This window comes from Protopterus annectens, chromosome 13.part0 (genome assembly GCF_019279795.1).
Source record: "Protopterus annectens isolate FY-2018-M chromosome 13.part0, PAN1.0, whole genome shotgun sequence".
Taxonomy (NCBI): Eukaryota; Metazoa; Chordata; order Ceratodontiformes; family Protopteridae; genus Protopterus; species Protopterus annectens.
The window spans coordinates 1,131,643,545-1,131,666,699 of NC_056747.1; the positions used below are offsets into that span (position 1 = coordinate 1,131,643,545).

A 23,155-nucleotide genomic window follows, 5' to 3' on the forward strand; every position below is an offset into this window, starting at 1 on the left:
GCAGCATTTAGTCTTCTTGGGTAGGAGGCTATCACAGCATGGCACAACTTGACTTGGCAATATATGCCCACTCTTCCTTGCAAAAGCACTCCAAATCTGTCAGATTGTGAGAGCATCTCTTGTACACAGCTCTCTTCAGGTCGGTCTCGCCACAGATCTTCTGTTGGATTTAGGTCAGGGCTCTGGCTGGGCCATTCCAAAACTTTAATTTTCTTCTGGTGAATCTTTTGTTGATTTGGATGTATGCTTGAGGTTACTGTCATGTTGAAAGGTGAAATTCCTCTTCATCTTCAGCTTTCTAGCAGATGCCTGAAAGTTTTGGGCCAAAGTGACTGGTATTTGGAACTGTTCCTAATTCCCTCCACCTTGACTAAAGCCCCAGTTCTAGCTGAAGAAAAGCTACCCCAAAGCATGACAGTGCCGCCACCATGCTTCACCATGGGGATGGTGTTCTTTTGGTGATGTGAAGTATTGTTTTTGCGTCAAACGTAAATTTTGGAATTGTGTCCAGAAAGTTCAACCTTGGTGTCATCGGACCACAACACATTTTCCCACATGGTTTTGGGAGAACTGAAGTATTGTTTTGCAAATTTTAGTTAGGCCTGGATGTTTTTTCTGTGTAAGAAAAGGCTTCCATATTGCAACCCTACCCCTTATTCCAGACATATGGAGAATATGGGAGATTGTTGTCACATGTAGCAGCTCTTTCACTGTTGCTGTAGGTCTTTTGGCAGCCTCCCTGACAGTTTTTGTCTTGTCTTTTCATCATTTTTGGAGGGATGTCCAGTTCTTTGCAACGTTATCATTGTCCCATATTTTTGCCACTTTTAGATGACTGTCTTTACTGTGTTCCATGGTATATATAACGCTGTGAACATTTTTTTGTACCCTTCTCCTGACTGATACCTTTCAACAATGAGATCCCTTTTATGCTTTGTAGGCATCGTATGAAGGTGAGCTAGAGGAATGAGGACAATTGCCACAGCCATTTTGCCTAGTACTTGAAGAACCAGTCTTGTGGACGGTCGCGTCTTCCTGATTAACAACCTTACATGATGCTGAAGATCGTTTATCATGTCTTTTGGCAGCCTTGCTACTATTGTGATTGTGTCCAACTCTGCTCTTATGAAGGTAAAGTTCTGACATGGCTCTAAAGCAGATTTTTCATAGTTTACTGTTATACCTAGGGAGGAACAGAGATGAAGGGTGTAATCTCTGGCTTGTAGCAGAATATGCCTGGTCGGAGAGGTTATGAGCCAGTCATTCAGATACAGAAACACTCTGAATCCTAAGCGTCTCAGGTGAGCCGCCACTACTGCCACACACTTGGTGAACACTCAGGGGGCTGTAGTGAGTCCACTACTAGGCGGAGCTCGAAACTGGAAGTGATTGGTTCCTAGCCGGAAGCGCAGGTACCTCCTGTACTGTCTTTCCATTCTAATGTGGTAGCACACATCCTGGAGGTCTACAGAGCACATCCAAACATCTTTTCCTAGGAACGGAAGTACTGCCTGCAGTGTTACCATCTGGAACTTGGTCTTTTTTTTTTTTTTTTTTTTACAGATTTGTTCAGATTGCTGAGGTCCAAAATGGATCTCCAGTCCCCTGTTTTCTTTGGAACTAAAAAGAATCCAGAGTAAGTTCCAGATCTTCCTGGTCTGTGGGGACCTCTTCGATGACTCTTTCTTAGTAACTTTTGGATTTCTAATGTTGATTGTTCCTTCTGACTGGGTGGCACGTCTGGAACTGACTTGCATACGGGAGTGGGGAAAGAGAAGGGAATGACATACCCTCTGGATATTGTGTCCTGAACCCATTTGTCTTTTGTTAACTTTTGCCAGGTTTCACAGTGCAGTGACAATCGATCCCAGACTGCCTCCAGAGGTGAGCAATCGGCACTCCTTCAGGAGTGCTGAAAGGGTCTGCCAAAGATTCTTTGGAGTTCTGATTCTGCGGGCGTCCCCTGCCGCGAGGGCGGCATCTTCCATTATTGATCACCCCTCTGCCTCTGGGGGGAACTTTCACCTTGTTTGTCCTGGAAGGACCTTTGTGATTTTCTGAACCACTTTTCCCACTACCCCTCTGACCTTTAGGAAAGGATCTGGTAGGTGTGGAAAAAAAACACTCGAATGTCAGATAAGGTTTTTCTCTCTTGTTCACATCTGGTGAGTGCCTCTTTAATTTTAGGACCAAAAAAGAGGAGCCATCAAAGGGGGAGTTCATGAAGGAAGACTTGAAGAACTCCGAGAAATCATAAAGAGGAATCCAGGCCTGTCTCCTAAGAGAAGTGACGGAACCCGACGCTCTACTCACTCCATCTGCTGCATATTGCTTACGGGAGTGGGGAAAGAGAAGGGAATGACGTACCCTCTGGATATTATGTCCTGCAGCCATTTGTCTTTTGTTAACTTATAGTTAACAATATGCACCATTCCTAGTTCTCAGTGATAAATGTAGGCCCTATATGCTTGCAAAATAGTACTACTGACTCCTATGCTATGTGTAAATGGCTAATCTGAACTAAAGTGTTTCTGCCTTTTCCTGTACTGTTGTAAGCACATGTGATGAACTAATTAGAACTATATACCTAAAATGTCTGCTTCTATCTGGTTTATTTAACAAACTGCTTAAGTGTCCCTGAACTATTTGGTTATATTATATATTACTTAGCAGAACATGACTGTAAACACTGTAATGCATTCCTAACCTGTTTGCGTAAAGATACTGTTGCCTCACTCTTCCTAAACCTGTTCTGCCAGTGCCTATTAGTATAGGAACCAGCCTGTATTTATTGAGAGAACGCTATATGTTAATGCCTGTTTTTACCAAGTGAATGATATGTTTTTGTTAGTGTTATTCTCTGACTGAAATGCATGTACTATTACCCTAATTATCAAAAGATGTTTTCTCATCACTATATTTTGTTTTTCTCTCTCTCTCTTTAACATACCCAGCTTCCCATTCTCCTATCCTGCTCTAAGATTAAGGATCTACCTGCCTGGAGAATAAGGACCCCCACAAATATTACCAGCCACTCATCCTTAAAACTACTGAAACTTGCCATCTTAAAAGTCAAAAACCCTGCTACCAAGGGAAGCAAGAAAGTATGTTCCCCAAACTAGCAGTAAAGTTGTAGTTTTCCTAACATAACTTCAATGTGTGTTATATTAAACATATATACTAACTATTAAATACATAATATACCAGTAATTTTAAAGTATTAAAACTAGTGACCTAGCCAGGATATCCAGCAGCCATACCCCTCGCCACTCCTTAATAAACAAACCTTCCTGACCCTGTGCTGCCTCCTGCAACTGTTACCACAGCCTTCCCTAGGTCTATAGTAGCTATCTCCTATCTCTAGCTCAGCTGTAACATTATTTCCCTGTCCAGGTTGCTCCCTCTACTAGGCTTGTTTCTCACACTCCTATCTCTTCTCTCCCTCTTAGAATCTTGCAATACATATCTCTCCTGTTTAAGACTGCTCTTACATTCCCTAGTCGATCCACCAATTTGCTTAATAACTGCACCCAGCTATTCCCCCTATCAGTAACACAGAATTTCCAGCTCTATACTTTCCCTTTCCCTCCTGGTAGCAACACAGCTATCAGCAGCTCATAGACTGTTCTCTCAGACCCTGTTTCCTTTACTTGTAGCCCGCTCCGTTCGCCCTGCGGGCTCACTCTGCTCCCCACCCGCCCCCACCACTCCTACATTTATTCTTCCCATCCCCTACCCATCCTCCCTAAATAACCAATAGATACTTTTTCTCCTTACTCCACCCACTTATAGCCAGCCCACTTACTTACATTCACTCTATCCACTTCCCTAATCAATTTCAGTCCCCTCCCTGTCTTACAATTCTAAGAAAATCTGTTCCTCTTCCTAAACCCTCACTCCTGCATAGCCTTTTCTCTGCTCCACAACTACATATAATCTTTCTCCCCTTGCACAAATAATCCTCCACACCCACCTGGCCCCCTGCCGCCTCCTCCTTTTACTAATTCCCTTATGCTTTACCACCTCATTCTCATCCAATGCCTGCCCAATTCTACCTACAAAAATAACCTCCATACACACCAACCTTTACCCTTAGTCTTACTCTCACTTCCACTCTACCTCCCCTTCCCTCTTCCATTTTAAGCCTCTACACCTATTCCACAATAAAATCTTCTCCACCTTTGCTACAAAACAGACACAAACTAATCTTAGATCTTCCTAAATTCTTAGTTTTCAAATACAAATGGCTCAAGATTAACTCCTTCAACAACCTAGTCTTACCGGTGATATCCACCCCAACCCCGGTCCCAATACCATTATTAATACCTCCTCCCTGTGAACTTCCCACCCCCTACAACTCCATAAAAATCTTCACAATTAACGCCCAGAGTTTCAACAACAAAGTCCACCAATTTCAAACTTGGCTAAGCCATAACCAACCAGACATCCTAGCCATCTCTGAAACTTGGCTTAAGCCTCATATGTCCGATTCAGAGATCCTTCCCCTAGGATTTCACATCCTTAGAAATGACCCGATTAAATAAATAAGGTGGTGGCACTGCCTTAGTCTACTCTGAACTACTTACCTTAATTCCCCTCCAAATTCCATTTCCTCAATTCAATAACACTGAACTTACAGCTGGACTATTAAAACTGAACAAACAAAAACATCTGCTTTACTGCTCTATATATATCTCCTGGTAACAACATCTGTATCCTCGAAGATATCCTCCACTGGGCATTTACTAAAATTAAATACGAAACCTACATTCTAGGTGATGCGACTGGAACAAGGTCAATAGTCCCTCTCCATCCATATCCATTAACCTCTATAACTTCACTCAAAAAAAATCTACCCTATCACCCGACCTAACAAAACTAACCCCCCTGGATCTACTATTGACTGGATCCTAGTCTCTGATTCTAATAAAATAACCAACTCTGGCACAATTCCTGATTCCATTAGTGACCACTTCACAGCTTTCATTCAACGTGCAACTAACTCTTCCCCTCACTAGCACCAATATATTCTTACTCGCAACCTTAGTAACTTTAACCCCACAACCTTCTCCAATATGCTTAAACAAATGAACTGGCAAATTCTAAAAACCCTCCCACTTGACAGTGCTACAGACTACTTCAACTCTTTCTTCCTAGACACCCTAAATTCTGTAGCCCCACTAAGAAACAAAAGAATAAAAACTAATACAGCTCCTTGGCTATCCAAGCATACTAAACAAATTATGCTCCAAAGAGACAAATTGTGGAAGCTTTACCAAAAAAATCACCTGCCAAATACCTTCCTTCAATATAAACAACTTTGTAACCATGCAAAACAGCTAATCACCAAGGATAAAAAATCCTACTATATTAGGCTCCAGTCTAATAACAACAAAAACCCTAAGCAATTCCGGAAATAAATAAATTCACTTCTCAATCCTGGCTCCAAGAATAACCCCTGTCCTGACCCTAGTAAATCAGACCTTGAAATCAGCTCAGATTTTCATTCATTTTTCAAAAAAACAATATCAGACCTAACCAAGACATTCCCCAATAACAACCTTCCAGTTTCTCACTCTTCCCCATCTAATTCCCCTAATAATCATTCCCTTATCTTCAACCTCAAACCTGTCTCCACTAACTTTATAAAAAAACTTCTATGCAAACTTAAACCTTGCTCTAATGCTCCTAACAATATTCCCTCCTCTTGCCTAAAATGTGCTGCTGATGGTATAGCTCTCCCAATCAGCATCATTATTAACAGATCTTTAAAGGAATCATACGTCCCCAAACTCTGGGGCTCAGCTTATATTCTTCCTCTCCACAAAGGAGGCAAAAACACCAATATTTCAAATTTCCGCCCTACTGCACTGCTCTCACCAATCTCTAAAATCCTTGAAAAGTGCGTCCACCTCCAACTTGTGCCTTTTCTAACCCAAAACAATCTTCTTACACCTACCCAGCATGGCTTCCGCCCAGGCCACAGCACCATAATCGCCCTACTGTCTTTCCTAGAAACTGTTAATCAAGCCTGAGATTCTAGACACTTGGTCTCTACTGTATTTATTGCTAGACTTGTCCAAAGCTTTCGATACTGCTTCCCACAAACACCTCCTCTCTCATCTCTCAAATCTTCATCTCTCACCAAGCACTTTATCCGGGTTCTCCAGCTACCTATCAGGCAGATCACAGTCAGTCAAATGGAAAAACTCCACCTCCCCCTTCTTAGCTACACCTACTGGTGTACCTCAAGGATCTATCCTAGGGCCAATGCTTTTTAACATCTTTATTAATAACTTTCACTCTGCAATTCCTGATACCAAAATCATTCAATACGCAGATGATTATACCTTAGTCTGCTCTGCCTCTAACCTCTCTGAATTGCTCACTAAAACCCAAACTGCTCTTTCAACCACCAAAAACTGGATGCGCCAAAACCACCTCTCTCTCAATGCCAATAAATCTAAAATTTTACTGTTCCCCCAACAAAGACTCATTCCTATAACAAAGATACTTTCAGAGTCCTGAGTCAAACCAACTCACCTACAGAAGTGGTTCCATCGGCCAAACTACTCGGCATTACTAAAGATGAATACCTTAAGTTTGACATCCACATTCTGCAAAATATTAAGAGAACCCACAAAAAACTTGGTATGCTATTCAGGAATAATCACTTTCTCTCACACTCTGCCAGGCACACTCTGGCCACTACCTATCTTCTGCCCTCCTTACTATACAAAGGTCCTCTCCTAACCAGCCTGTCCTCCTCCATCACCTCCAAACTAGAAAACTGCTATAATAAAATCTCTAAATTTGCCACCAAATCCAAACATTCCACCCATCATTGCCTTAACCTGCAATCTCTGAATTGGCTAGAACTCCCAAACTACCTAAACTACATCCAACTCACCACTGCTCATAGACTCGTATTTCACCCTTCTAAATGTCCGTACCCTAATAGAACTCTCAGATCTGAACATCAAAACTTGATAGCTATCCCTAAGCCCAAATGTCCTGCTGGCCAACTCCTCCTCTCTTTCTCACTAGGTAAAAAATGGAATTCTCTCCCTTTCACTCTAAGAACTATACCAAATTCAGAAAACTTCAAAATCCAGCTTTTCAAACACCTGTCCGCTAAATGGAAATGTACCTACCTCCACCCGACCTAAATCCACCCAACTACTTGCCCATAAAATGTTTTTGTTTCTTCTCTCCCAGGTTCCTAAGCTCTCTAAATCTCCCGTACCTTGTTTTTCTATGACTGTATCCAAGCTCTCTTCATTTCCTAGAGCTACCTACCCCTCATCACAACTGTGTAAATATTGTAAATAGTTTCATACTTTAAATGTGTACTTGTAAAGGTTTTATATTTCTATTTTAAAGGTGTGTATGTAAAGTGTTTTCCCCACATACTATGCAATGAGTGCTCACATAAATGAACCTGTATAACCCTTAAGATCATCTACAATGATGTTTGTCTGACTATTGTGCAACACTGTATGTACATTTGTTGCAATTTGTTCTAGATAATGTATCTTTACAGTTCTGTATTACTATATCTGTACTGTATTATGTATTTGGAGCTTTTCTCCCCGGGCCTCCACTGAAAACGGGTCCCTTGGGCCCAGTGGACTTCCCCAGTAATCAAACTGGAAATAAATAAATATGAAATGAGTCTCATGGACAAGCTGATGACAGAATTAAGGGTGGCGAGCTGAGCATTGACCTTATCTACTGCCGCAACAGGTACAGCTCCTTGAAAGGAGTCTGTAAGTTCCTTTAACAGATCCCACTGTAGTCTGGTGAAGTGGGTGAGGTAGTTCAGTGACCGCAAGGAAAAGGTTGCTGATGAAAATATGTGCTTTCCCTACCTATCCATGGTCCTAGAATCCTTGTTAGGAGGATGGATAGATGAGCTGGTCTTGGACAGTTCTTTTTTTTGGTGGCTGCCGCCACAACCATGGCATCCACTGCTACACCTTTAGTCAAAACGGTTTGTCCTTTGGGGCTGTGATGTATTTATTTGACCTCCGAGGAGGTTCTATAGAGTCTGGGGTCTCCTAAGCCTTCGGACAGAGCAACGCAATAAGCTCATCAGAAGGTGGAGTCACCCAAAAGGTTGAAGGGCGAGACCCAAAGGCCTTCAGGTACACCGACTCCTCGGCCAAAGAGGTTGTGGACTGCCAGTCACCCCTCTGCTTCAAAATTCCCAGGATGTCTCCAAAGGAGATATCATCAGAAGGTGATCGTTGGGACCCTTCTGCTTCATCGAGATCAGTGTCTGAAATGATAGACTCCTCTGAGGATTCAAGATGCTTCCTCTTGCAGGTCATCTTCCGAGGGGCCACCTCAGTGGGATATTCTGGACAGGTTTCAAAAGAGGGAGGAGTCCCCTAACGGACAACCTGAGTCCTGGGATCTTTGTGGTCCTGTGGACAGGATGTGTGAGAGGCTGAAGACACCTGGGCAGAGTGGGGAGGAAGATCCGATGGAGACTTTGAAGTAGTCAGCACCCTCCTCATAACAGTACTGTTATTGAAAAGGAAAAAAAACTATTAAGAGAAAATATTTAAAAGATATAAACTGAAAAACATTTAGCACAGAGCTTGCTGGCAGAAACTCTTTTTTCGCAGAACAGCAAATGAGAACTGAGGAAGCTAGAGCATTGCAGTATGGGTAAAGAGGGATGCTCATGAGCTTTGCTGAAGACCTCGAGCTTTTAGAATGGCCGAGATGGATCCGACCCCATCAGTGAGAATAAAGGTAAAATTAACAGCATCACATCATATGTTAAAATCTATTTATAGCTCATCATCATCAAATAATATATTGCTGTTGAAACAAATTCTTGTTTTGAATTGTTGAAACTTCCAGAGCGAATTAATTTGCAGTACTCACACTCATCACAAAGTGGGCCTTCTCGGGTTCCCCACTGGAACCCCTGGACGATACTGTCTTTTACAGATCCCAGCAGAGCTTTATCAACCTGTAGAGAAAACAAAAATGTAGGAATTACTTACTGTGACATGCCACAGATAATTAAGAAAAATATTATCAATATTAATGAAATGTCATACTTACACATGTGTAGATACATAAATGTAAGCAAGAATTTCCAATAGGGTAGGCGTTACAGAGAAACAATGTGGGCATTATGTGAGGTCTAATGCTTAAGATGAAGTGCCCTCCGCACTCCTGGAAGATGCATTACGCCCCTATAATACCTAAACTGGAAGGTACTACTGTGCTTAGAAATGGCCTCTGTGTTATGTTTGCTAGTACTGTGGAGATTGCTGGATTTGTGCATGCAGCATGTGTCTCTCTCTTTTTCTAGATGCTTTGAAGTTTCTGTGTATTGCAGTAATATTGTGTTATACCTGTGATTACACAACTTCAGGTACAAGTTTAATAACAGTATAGCAGTTGACTGTGACATGTTTGACACTGTAAATAAAATATAAAAGCCTATTTTTTTTTATTTTTAAACAAAAATAATGACTGTGGACTATTTGCTGGATTAATATATCTTTATAAAGTATGTTTAATGTTTTCTTATTACTTGATGTCTCTTGTTTCTTATTTCTATGTCTGTAAAAAGAGAAAGAAGCACTTAATTCAATGTTACAGTTTTACTTGCTGTGTTTGTTTGCCATATATGTGGTGCTCCTTTCTTTTATAAATTTAGAAAATGATTTATATTGTATAAGTAGGGCAAAACTGTGCTTTACTTGTTCAACTTAAAATACTTCTGTTACTTTTAAATTTATTTTGACTCACAGCTATAAGCAATTCTAAGTTATGTACTTAACCATAACTTGGCATCTGTGTTGTCCCTTTTTCATTCTTCCTTACTTAGGGATCTAGGATCTGACTGTCGGTTTCAATACAGCCATTTTCTGACAAACTTCAGGTTTATGCCTCAAGCTCCTCCCTTTGCCCATAATCCCCTACAGCATCCCTAAAAGCCTTCAGATCGAATTTGCTGTCTTCTATATGCGTACATCTGTATAAAACTGCCACAATCTAGTAACAAACATAAACCACCGAAGAGGTTTAATATCCCGAGCAGGCTACGAAGAACTTATGGGTTCTGAAAAATATCCAGGAAACTTCTAGGAACGAAGATAGGGGGATCGATGGGGTGAAGTGGAGAAGAATGAAAAATGGACAACACAGATGCAAAGTTATGGCAAGTACATAACTTATAAATCTGATGTTGTCCTTTTCATTCTTCCTCACTACCAGGTCAGAGTACCCAGCTACATAATTCTTGGGTGGCCTTCATGGAAGGATACGACAGAGCAATGTTGAACCACAAGCAGCTCTGTTTCTGGAGATAATGTCAAGCTTGTAATGAGTAACAAAGCTATATATATATATAGTAGACCAAGTGGCTGCTGCACAAATATCGTCCATAGAAGATCTGGATGAAAATGCAGCTGACTGAAGTTGACATGGACCTAGATAAATGGGCTTTAGGTGGACGAAGAAGAAAAGGACACAAAAAGCTAATCAGGCCTTGTATGCTGCTTTGTTCTGTGAAGATAAAATTGTAACTGTTGATGCACATCTAAAAGGTGTAGCATATATTCACCTTTGCTCGAAAAGTTAGGAAAAAATACCAGGAGTTGAGCAGATTGTTTAAGGTTCGACTTAGTGGCAACCTTGGGGATGAAGGAGGGATTAGTTTGAGGAGCTACTTTGTCCTTGTGGAAGACAATATAAAGGGGTTTTGCTGATAACACCTGCAATTCAGAAATTCTCTTTGTCGAAGTAACCGCTACAAGCAGAACAGAAATATATTTTAAATCACAGGTAAATGCTGGCTCAAAAGGTTTCTGGTTTAATTCCTGTAGGACTACCATCACGTCCCATGGTGGAGAAGGTTCATTAACTGGAGGTCGGTGAAGAAAACTCCCTTCAAAAAAGCTTTGCATAATTTAGTAGAAGGCAAGGGAAAATTCTGGCTTCCTGAGTGAAAACTAGACATTGCCACTAGCTGTAGCTTAATGGTGGAAAACCTAGTTCCTTGATCAAAGAGGAGACTAAGGAAAAGTAAAATGTCAGGGATTGAAGCTGAAAAGGGATCAATGTTCTATTTACAAGCCCATACAAAAAAACTTTTCCACTTACTCTTGTAGAGTTTTTTTTTTTTTTTTTTTTTTACTGGAAGACTTCTGAGATGCCAAAACAATGCGATGTACTGCGGAAGTGAGCCTGGACTGTCTAACAATCACTGGAATTGGAAAAACCATGCGGTTAGTTTGAAGGTGTGTAGATTGGGGTGCTGGAGTTCTGATGGTTAAGACAGGAGATCCCAAGAGGGCTCCATAATCCATGTAAGATACTTGAGATGAGACCATGGAAAGGTGAACCACACCCGGTGAGGCCAAAAGGGGGCAATGAAGATGACTGAACTGTTAGACCTCCTCGCTTTCTGAAGAAATCTTGGGGTCAGAGGAAGAGGGGTATAAGCAGAGAGGAGATCCAGGGGCCAATCATGGACTAGTGCATCCCTCGGGGACTCGCCCTGAGGAGGATCAGAGTGAAATACTTGCTACACTTGTTGAGGGGAGAGGCAAATAGGTCACAGCAAGGCTGGCTCTAACAGCTGAAGATCCTGTTCGCTACTGATTGGTTGAGGGACTACTCGTGAGGCATCAGAATGGACTTGCTCAGTCTGTCTGCCAACACAGTGTTTTTCCCCAAGTATGTGCATGGCAACTAGAAAGCGGCCGGAAGAGATCGCCCATTCCCAGACCCTCAAGGCTTCCCTGCATAATGGGTAAGAATGAGCTCCTCCTTGTTTGCTGATATACTAGACAACTGACATGTTGTCTGTGTGTATAGCAATGGTCCCAAGAGGGAGGTTGTCCTAAAAAGGCTTGCAACGCCAGGACTACTGTCATCTCTAGGACGCTGAAATGCAACTTGGTCTCTAACGGGGAGCTACATGCCTTGGACCAACTTCCCATTGAAATGCCCCCCCCCCTCCCAGCTGGGAAAGATCCATGGTCACTGTGGCTATTGGCGGGGAAGATAAAAAGGCCTGCCCAAGTGCAGGTCCTGGCATAGACTCCACTATTGAACATGATGTTTGCAGATTAGAGTGAGTTTTACAGGCATAAAAAGAGGATGATGGGGGACTGACCATTGAACCGCTAACATCCATTGGAGTATCCACATGAAAAACCTGGTCAGGGGGACTAGTAACAGTCGCTGACATTGATTCCAGCACTTGTAATACCAGTCTCGCAGGAAGAGAAGGATGAGATAGCATGCCCATTATCTGATTTCTTAAGTAGAGAATTCTGTGTGTTAGAAGATAAGCTACTGTGTGTGCAAGGTGTATAGCTGAGTCCCTACGAATTCCAGGTTATGCATCAGAGTTAGCTTTGATTTTGCCAAGTTTATGGAAATTCCTAAAAAGTTTGAGATGTTCATAAGATAATTTCTGGTTTGAATTAGATGATGCCTGGTTACGGCAGTAAAGAGCCAATCTTCTAGTTATGGAAACAGCTAGAATCCTCTGAGTCTCAAGTGAGCTGCAACCACTGGCATGCACTTGGTGAACACCAAGGGGGCTGTGGTAAGACCAAAGGGTAGTGCCCTGAATTGACAGTGATTGGCTCCCAGCCCGAAGCACAGAAATTTCCTGGACAGCCAGTGTATCTTTATGTGATAGTACCAGTCCTGGAAATCTATGGAGCATATCCAATCGTCCTTGTGCAGAAGAGGCAGAATGGACTGTACTGTAACTATTTAGAACTTGGACTTCTTCACAAATTTATATAGTTTGCTTAGATCCAGGATCGGTTGGAGGTCCCTGATTTTCTTTGGCACCAAAAAGAAGGGATAGTAAGTTCTGAATGCTATCTGTTCAGTTGGGACCTTTAGGATGGCTATTTTTTGAAGCATTTTCTGGATTTCTAAGGCTGCTGACTCCCTCTGACTGGGTGGAATGTCAGGGAGTTTCCTGTTTAGTCTTGGAGGATGAAGGGAAAAGGGAATGTAACAGCCTCTGGATATAATGGAAAGCACCCATTGTGTAATACTTGTCCATGCTTCTGGGTGCAGTGAAAAATGTCCCACAACTGCCTAAAGAGAAGAGCAGATGGGCAGCTCTTCAAGAGCTCTGAAAGGGCCTTTCAGGAAAAGAATCCCTAAAGCCCTGGTTATGTGGATTCCCTATGTCTCTAGGGTGACGCTTGCCATTGAAACCTCCTCCCTCTTTCTCCAGAAGAGGAATCACCCTGTGAGTCCTAAAAAGAAGCCTGAGACTTGCAGAACCAAATTTTCTTGCCACCTTGTTGGTTCCTGGAGAAGATACGCTGAGGTGTAGGAAATTTGTTTCCAATGGCAGACAGGGTCTTTCCCTCCTGCTCACTGCGGGTAAGCTTTTCCTTAACTGATGGTCTGAAAAGGGAGGAACCATTGAAAGGGGCATTAACAAAAGCTGTCTTAAAGGGTTCATTGAAATTGCACAACCTCATCCAGGCATGCTGCCGTATGGCTATGCTTAAACCAGCTGCTAGAGAGGTGCCTTCCACAGCATGAGAAATGAACCTCATCAATGAGTTAGCTATGGGTGACAGAGTGGTCAGCTGTGGAGAAACCTTCTTAAGGTCCTCCACTGACATGGACTCAGCGACAGAATGTGAGAGCTCTTTGATCAAATCTCTCTGCAAATGGGTGAAATGGGCCATAAAATTAAACAACCTCTGTGTGAAAGTAGCTGAAGGGTAGACATGCTTCCCAAACCTGCCCATAACCCTGGACTCCATGTTTGGGGGATTGACATTGGAACTCTGCTGTGCCAGCTCCTTCTTTGTGGCTGCTGCGACAACCACAGCAACTCCCTTATTCCAGAACTGGCTGTCGTGGGTGGAGAAAGGATTTTATCTGGACAGTTTGGAATCATTTCAACACTGGCTGGCTCCTTCCATGCCCGACAGAAGACAAGGTAGATAAGCTCATCCGCCTGGGGGATCACCCAAGATGTAGATGGGCAAGCCCCGAAAGCCTCCAGAAACACAGTCTTTTCAGGAGAAGGATTTTGGGCAGAACATCCATCTCTTTGCGAGACACCATGGGAAAGTCTATGTGCCTCCTTTTGCACAGCCTCTTTCAAGGAACCTCCTCAAGTGGGATGGTCCAGGGAGGTATCAGAAGAGTAGGAGGGTCCCTGTGTTAGACTTACATAGAGACCTTCTGGAACTGGCTGACCCAATGGAACATGAATGATGGGCTCAGTACTCAAAACAGAATGAGGATGGGAAGTAGGAATCAAGATAGAAAAAGTCAGTTCTCTGGCTGCAGAAAAGATCCTTTCTACAACCTGAAAGGCTGACAGACCCAGAGAAACCTCTCCCTCACCCTTAGAGCTGAAGCCTCCGAGGGACAGGAAATCAGGGCCAGTCCTGGATCTGCACCGTCTGGAGAGAATCAGACCTGAGGTATCTAGTACCAAGGTGCCCAGAGGTAGGGAATGATCTGTACAAATTGGTGCCAAACCCTGCCCCTTGGACCAGGTACAGACCTCTCGACTCAGAGACCGCCTCTGATCCAAGGACAACTGAATCGAGCTGATCAGGGTGACTGTCAAATCCGACGTTTAGGGCTTCTTAGGATCAAACTGCATATCTCTCGGGGATCTCAAATCCTTGGGCTCCAAAACCGATGGACGGACTGGAAAAGGAGAAAGTCACTGTTGGACTGGAGAGTTCAAGGATCTGGTGGGGTATGTAGCTGAAATGACCATCTTCTGAATTTGAGCCCTAAGGAACTTCTGCATCATCCTGTCCATGTCAAGTTCAGAGAAGCTCCTGAAAGACCTAGACGAGGTGGTGAAGGGCAGTCTCGAGGGCTTGGTTGGTGTCTGAAGAATCTTGGGTGGCAGCGATGGAGACACTGCCTGTAATGTCAGTTCTGGTGTATCATCTCTAGCTCTTGGATCCAAGTTTAAACTAGAGAAAAGAGAACTTAGACCACTTTGTTTTTTTTTTGGGGGGGGGGGGCATACAAAGAGAAAAAGAACTAAACACTTAACCTAACACACACACACAGACAGACACAGACACAGACACAGACTCGCTCGCTCACTCACTCACTCACTCACTCACTCACTCACCCACTCACCCACTCACCCACTCACTCGCTCACCCACTCACTCGCTCACCCGCTCAGCTCACTCGCTCGCTCGCTCACTCACTCGCTCACTCACTCACTCGCTCACTCACTCACTCACTCGCTCTAATTCTCTCTAAGAAATAAGTACGGCAGCAAGGAACCGGAATAGAAAAAACCTATTGGAAAGGAAGAATGAGAAAACTAGAACAGTACACACACTACCTAACCTACTTAACACATGCATACACTCACTAAAAAACAATCAGACTAAAAAATTATTACAAAGTGAAAAAGCAAAGAGAGAATCTTACACTATGGAAAGGAAAGAGAAGCAAAAAAAAAGTTTGACTTAACAGAATCACAAACTGCAGACAGGCTTGATCTTCCGGTCTGACTGGAATAGTGACAAATGAGATATGAGGGCTTAGGGATGCTCTAGTGGATTATGGGTAAAGGGAGAAGCCTGAGGCTTGGATCTGAAGTATGCTGGAAAGCGCCGTATCAGATTCGACGGTCGGATCCTAGACCCCGTAATAAGGAAGAATGAAGAGAACATCAAATCTGTTGTTGTTGCAGACTAACAGGAAATGGGACACTGATGCCTCAAGAACAGAGTACTAACAAGCATGAATGAGTGCAGGCGAGATGGTAGGAATATCGGGTCTATATTATATCCTCGAACACTTAAAAAAGCGAACGCTGATTGATAGAACTTATTTTCGCGAAACTGCAAAATATCGAAGCAGCAGAAACTCGAATTTTTTCCTAGGGAAAGAATTCGGTTGTCCGTTTCTGTTGCTTCGGTATTTTCAGTGTTATGGTGGAAAGTTACAGGTCAGATTCAGGTAAGTGTGCGATTGTGTGGATGTGAGTGTTAGGGTGATTTAGGTGAGTTAGGGTTAGGGCTCAGGTTAGGTGTGTGTGCGATTGAGTGGACATGAGGGTTAGGGTGGATTTAAGTGAGTTAGGGTTAGGGAGCGGGTGAGGTGAGTGTGCGATAGTGACGGACCTTAGGGTTAGAGTTTGGGTTAAGGTAAGTGGGTAGTTAGTGGTGTGTGCATAGTTTAGTGTAGGGTTAGGTATCAGATTTTAGGTGTATGTGTGTGGATTTCTGTTTGTTTGGTGTGCTTGTGTTGTGTGTATGTGTTTTGGATCAGCGATTGTTTTCCCTGGGAAAAAAAATCGCTGATCTGACAGTTCGAAACTGTAAGCTTTCGCTTAAATTAGGTCAATCAATCAGCGTTCGCTTTTTTAAGCGTTCGATGATATAATATGGACCTGGAATATCAATAGGACACAGTACTTTGTAAATACATATATAGTTTTCCAGGTAGCATAGCCTTAAATATTTGAAAGGAGAATCAGTTTGTGGTTATTCCAAGAAATAAAAGGCACATTTATGCAAAACAACAAGACCGCCTTCCCTACCAGGGCTTGATCTCAGAGTACAGCAAAGAGAAAGGGATAGGGGAATTTTAAGTTAAAGACCAGCTCTGGTAGAGTTTTTAGTTGAGTCTAGAACATAATCAGCTGTTATAAAATGGATAACTACTAGGGCATATAAAAATACTGCATGATAACTATAAGAATCAAGCAGTGGAGGTTAAAAAAAATTGGGAAGAGAAGAAACCAATGGGAAGGCGTATGTATGGTCTTCAAATATGCAGCCAAGTCCAGAAGGTTTAGGATCTTTGCTTGTATTTGAACAAGAAGTTATGTACTCACCATAACGTTCGATGTATGTAGTCCATCTCGCCTCACATTCTTACCCGTGGGTTCGGAGCCGAATATCGGCTCTGACTCGGCCAAACTTTTCTAGCTCGAAGTCTTCTATTGGCTGGGCTAAGGAGGTATCCCATGCAGCACTGCTCTATATCCCCAGATCTAGTTTGCTGCGAACACCACCCTCATACTTCATGCATAACAAAATCCCAACAAGAGGAATAAACTAAAGATGAAGGGAACTCTAAAAACCAAACCTAACCTCCAGATCCTCCACGACGGGGGACGGTGGGAGGGTAAGTAAGAATGTGAGGCGAGATGGACTACATACACCGAACGTTATGGTGAGTACATAACTTCTTGATGTTATGTAGTCCAATCTCGCCTACATTCTTACCCGTGGGACAGTGTCCCCAGCACCTACATCCTGGGAGGCTCAAAGGAAGATACTCCTGAGTACTGTGGAACCAAAGAAAGACCTGCCCCTAGATACCATGTCCAGTTTGTAATGAGTAATAAAGGTGTGAGGAGATGCCCAGGTAGCTGCAGCACAAACATCTTCCATCGACAATCTGGCGTGGTAGGCTGTAGATGCAGATGCAGCCCTAATAGAGTGAGCCTTGACTGGAAATGGTAGGTCTTTCTCCCCTGAAGAATAAATGAAAGAAATACAATTTGATATCCATCTGGATAGGGTGATCTTGGAGACAGGGGACCCAATTCTGTTTTCCGAAAAGGAGACAAACAACTGATCAGATTTTCGGAGATCTTTGGTCCTGTGCAGATAGAAACGTAACTGTCTGTGTACATCTAGTTGATGAAATTTAAATTCTGCCTTGTTTGAAAAGTGGGGAAAAAACACGGGCAACTCAATAGACTGATTGAGATTAGATATGGACGCCACTTTAGGAAGAAAATAAGGGTTTGGTCTAAGAGACACCCTGTCTTTATGAAAGATCAAGTATGGAGGTTTGATAGAAAGATCCTGAATTTCTGAAACGCGTCTGGCTGATGGGATAGCTATTAAGAAGGCTGATGGGATAGCTATTAAGAAGGCCGTTTTCCAGGTCAAGAATTTCAAGGCACAGGTAGCAGCAGGTTCAAATGGTGGTGAAGTAAGGGCTTGCAAAACAAAATTTAGATCCCAGGCATAATAGGTTCTGAGACAGGAGGGCGAAGTAACAGAGTGCCCTTCAGGAAAGCCTTATGGAGCCTTACGGCCATCAGACTATGCTCATTAGCAATATGAAAATTAGAAAAGGCTGCTAACTGAACTTTAATGGTAGCGGACGCTGAGCCCTGCTGGAAAAGCATAGACAAGAACTCCAAGACGGAAGCAATTGGAGCTGTGTAAGGGTCAATTCCCTGGGCAAGAGCCCAAATAGAAAATCTCTTCCATTTGCTGGAATAAATTCTCCTAGTAGAGAGCTTATGAGAGGACGATAAAATGTGAACCACCTCAGGTGAAAAATGATGAAGCCTAACTAGCGACGGTATTGGAGAAGCCAGGCTGTCAACCTGAGGGTCCGCAGAGAAGGGTGGAACTGTCCCGACATGTGTGTCAGTAGGTCTGGTACTGGGTCCAGAGTCCAAGGAGGGTCCACCATGTATGGATGGAGAAAGGGGAATCAGACTTGATGAGGCCAGTGTGGGGCAATCAGGATCATTCTGCTTCCCAAGGATTGCGCTTTCTGAATCACTCTTGATAGCAAGGGGAAAGGAGGGAAAGCATAGAGCAGACCGGCGGGCCAACCGTGGACTAGAGCGTCCCTGGGTGACTCCCCCTGTGGGGGGATCAGCGAGAAGTAGCTGCTGCATTTGGCATTGAGGGGGCTGGCAAAAAGATCGCAGCAAGGCTGACCCCCATCTGCTGAAGATTCGTTCTGCAATCAGACGATTCAGGGACCACTTGTAAGGCATCAGAATAGCTCTGCTTAGCTTGTCTGCTATCACGTTGGACTTTCCCGGAATGTGCGTTACAACCAGGAACCGATGGGAATAAACTGCCCACTGCCACACTCGCATGGCCTCTCTGCACAGGGGGTATGATCTGGTTCCTCCTTGCTTGTTCAGATACCACACAACGGACATGTTGTCCGAGTGTACCGCAATAGTCCCGAGAGGAAGAAAGCCCTGAAGTGCCTGCAACGCAAGTAACACCGCTCTCATCTCTAGGACGTTGATGTGCAGATGTATCTCATGATCTTGCCACGTGCCTTGGACTGTCCTGCCAAGATAATGTCCCCCCCCCCCCCAATCTGGGAGGCGTCCGTGGTCATTGTGGCAACTGGGGTTGATGGAACGAAGGGTTTCCCCCTGTCCAGATTGTTGGTGCAAAGCCACCATCTGAGATCCTGTTTGCATCTGTCCGTGAGCAAGATCTGATGTGAAAGTGGGAGTCTTTGGAGAGACCACTGGGCAAAAAGGAGCCATTGAAGGAGCCTCATGTGGAATTTCGCTAGAGTGACTAACATAATTGTTGCCGCCATAGTGCCCAGGAGTTGAACAACCCATCTTGCCTTTACTTTCCTGAGGGGTAACAGGGCTTGCACCTGAATTTGTAAGACTGTGATTCTTTCCTGCGGTAGAAAGGCTCGCATCTGAACGGTGTCTAGCTCCGCACCTATAAAGATGACACGCTGTGAGGGCAACAAGGCAGATTTTTCCCAGTTCAGTGTTATGCCTACCTGCTGACAGAGTGTGATGGTAGCGTCCCTGGTTTGTATTAGTAGATGCCTGGTGGGGGCGGTGAGGAGCCAGTCGTCCAGATACGGAAACACTTGGAATCCTTGACGTCTCAAGTGAGCCTTCACCACCCGCCAAACACTTGGTGAACACCCTGGGGGCTGTGGTGAGACCAAAGGGCATGGCTCGAAACTGGAAATGACTGGCTCCCAGCCGGAAGCGTAGGTGACTCCTGGATGCCCTGTCCATCTTGATATGGTAGTCAGCATCCTTGAGGTCGATGGAGCACATCCATACGTCTTTTCCCAACAATGGGAAAATCGACTGAAGAGTGACCATTTGGAACTTGGACTTTGGTACATAGTGGTTTAGTTGGCTGAGATCTAGAATGGGTCTCAGGTCCCCTGTTCTTTTCGGCACCAAAAAGAATCTTGAGTAAGTCCCTAATCTGATCTGGTCTGAGGGGACATACTGGATGACTCCTTTTTCTAGCAGCTTTAAAACTTCTGAAGCTGCCAGATCCCTTTTGACTGGGTGAAACGTCCAGGATACTCCTGATTGGAGGGGGATCTGACGAGAAGGGGATGGCATAACCTCCGGAAATTATTCGTAATACCCATTGGTCCTGGGTAATGCTTTCCCAGGTTTTCGGGTATAATGACATTCGGCCCCCGACTGGCTCCGGAAACACACAGTCGGGCAATCCCATCAGGGACGATGGTAGGGAGAACCGCGAAAGGAATCGCGGTCTCCCGAATTGCGGGGGCCTCCCCTGCCTCTAGGGCAGTGTCTCCCTGAATAACCTCCCCCACTCTGCCTCTGGAGGGGGGCTCACCTTGTGCACCGGGAAAAAACTTCTGTGATTTCTTGAACCACATCTTCCCACCTCTCTGGGCCTTGGGATAAGGTCTAGAGGGGAGGGAAAAATGGACCCCTACAGCAGACAGAGTCTTTTCCTCTTGCTCGCACCTGGTGAGGGTGTCTTTCACCTTGGTTCCGAACAAAGAGGAACCATCAAAGGGGGAGTCGGTGAAAGAAGACTTGAAGGCCTCCGAGAAATGACAAAGGCGCATCCAGGCTTGCCTCCTAAGGGCGACCCCTCAGCTTGCTGCCCTACTCGATCTCTCAGCTGCATAGGAAATGAGCTGCATGGACGAGTTAACAATGGAGTTGAGGGTAGACACCTGGGCGTTAACCGTCTGGGCCACCGCCTCCGGAACGTTACCTGCTAGAGTATCTCCTAACTCCTTGAGGAGATCTCTCTGGAGCAGAGTAAAATGAGATAGGTAGTTCAGCGACAGTAAGGTAAAGGTTACCGACGAGAGGGTATGCTTCTCGTACCGGTCCATGGTCCTAGACTCCTTGTTAGGAGGATGGACGGAGGAAGACGTCTCGGCTACTTCCTTCTGAGTGGCCGCCGCCACCACCATGGCATCTACAGGGACTCCTTTGGACAAAAACTCCTTACCTGGGGGAGCCGATAGAAATTTATTGGGTCTGCTGGGTATGGGTTCCACAGAATCAGGGTTCTCCCACAACCTTTGACAAATTAAATCCAAGAGCTCGTTGAAGGGTGGAGACACCCAGGAGGCAGAGGGTTGAGCACCAAAGGCCTTAAGGAAGACCAACTCCTCCTCGGAGGGGGCTTTGGACGGCCAGTCACTTCTCTGTTTCAATATCTCCAGAATGTCGGAGAAAGAAACATCGTCAGAGGATGACTTGGGGGACCCCGCCGATTCCTCGAGGTCGGTATCTGAGGTGAGAGACTCATCCTGGGAGTCTATGTGCTTCCTCTTGCACGTTTTCTTTCTAGGGGGCTCTTCAGGCACAGACTCTGAGGGGCCCTCAGAAACTTGGGGACCACTTGTGGGGGTATCCCTAGGCCTTGGGGCTCTGCTGTCTACAGATAGGTGATGATCAGAGGCTCTAGCCAGAGTGGAGGGGGAAGGAATGACCGATCCGCATGATGTGGCTTAAGACCTGGCCAGCGTGCTCTGCATGGCCTCAAAGGCTGGCACCCCCCCACGAGTCCGAGGACAGGCCGGCCTCCGAGACCATGACAGGGGTCGGGGTTCCACGAGCCGAGGCACCGAGCGGGAGACTTGAAACCGAAAGGTGTCCCGAGGTGTCCCCCTCGGGTCCGACTGAAGAAACCAGAGTCCCGAACCCTGTGGATGGGGCCGACAGGGTCGGAGCCGATGTCGGTACCGATAAGCCTGGAGGGGGCACATCACATGGAGCAGAGCATTCCGGCTCCGAAGACAGAGATGCGCTCGGAGGAGGAACAATCGAAGAAGGTATCGGGATGGGCTCTGGAGTCGACTGGGTCGGAGCCGAGAACAATTTAGCCAAAACCGGAGACTGAAGGAGCCTCTGCACCACCCTATCGACATCCATATCTGAAAGTGTCCTGGAGGATTTGGAGGAGAGGGAGGGAGATCGAGATCTCCTCTCAGGTGACCCTGGTCTAGTACTGGGCGATCGGCTCCGAAGAGGTTCCAATATAATTGGAGCCGATGCTGGTTCCATTACTACCGACACTTCCTGCGGCCCCGAGTACAGTGGAGATGAGGAGGTCGAATCTAGTCTAATTACTTTCTCCGATGGCTCCGAAGAGACAGACGGAACCGGAGATCTCTTTTTTGACTTAGTAGATTTTGATTTCGACTTAGAGCTGGAAGCAGAATCCATAGCCTCTTCAAAAGATGGTTTTAAGAGTCCCTTCAAGATTAGCTTATTCTTTCTCTCTTGGAGCACCATGGGACTAAAGGAATGGCAGAAGCTGCAGGACTCCTGCAAATGGATTGCTCCCAGACAATAAACACATACTGAGTGTCTGTCGGTGATGGACATCTTGTAACCGCACTTAAAGCACTTTTTAAAACCCGAAGGTTTGTGCTCCTTCTGATCTTTGGACATCCTTAGGTTATACACAAAAAAACGCCAAACGAGCAGTCACAGCAGAACTGAAAACTACGGCGAAATGAAAACTAGAGTCACCACACCCCACGCAAAGTGCGGGAACAACAAATAGTCACAACAACAGAGCCACACACAAAAACGCAACAAAACCTCTAACTAAAATGGTTAGGAGACACTAAAAAAAACTCTAATTTAAACATTTTTTTTTCTTTTAACAAGACAAAAACACAGGCACAAGAAAAAGGACAGACTAGGTCCTCTAACTAAAACGGGCCTAGCCCGCTGGAACAGTTAGTAGGATACCAACAAACACCCACACTACAACAATACACAACAACAACAAGGAAGTGGCTATTAAAATAGCTTTTGTTGATCCAATACTCTCAAAAAGATGAAGAAAAAAGGGTACTTAGCCACACCCAAGTGAGACCACGTCCAAGCTACACGAGCGGCAAACGAGATCTGAGGATATAGAGCAGTGCAGCCAATAGAAGACTTCGAGCTAGAAAAGTTTGGCTGAGTTGGAGCCAATATTCGGCTCCGAACCCACGGGTAAGAATGTAGGCGAGATTGGACTACATAACATCAGGTATTTTTATACCCAAACAGACTTCAAAGAATGTTTCCTCAGGTGGAGAGCAAATGTTGGAGGTGTGATGGAAAGGAAACAGGTAGCTGGGAACATATGTTTGGGAGT

General features: G+C 44.6%; 1 protein-coding gene across 3 annotated transcripts in view; it reads right to left on the reverse strand.

The window, feature by feature from the left end:
- Window positions 1–23,155, reverse strand: part of EFTUD2 (elongation factor Tu GTP binding domain containing 2) — a 1,111,673-nt gene that overhangs the window by 141,474 nt on the left and 947,044 nt on the right. For all 3 annotated transcript variants that reach the window (XM_044055111.1, XM_044055110.1, XM_044055112.1), the window contains exon 23: window positions 8,899–8,986. In XM_044055111.1, the coding sequence (XP_043911046.1) occupies window positions 8,899–8,986 (88 nt within the window). The remainder of the gene's footprint in view (window positions 1–8,898; window positions 8,987–23,155) is intronic.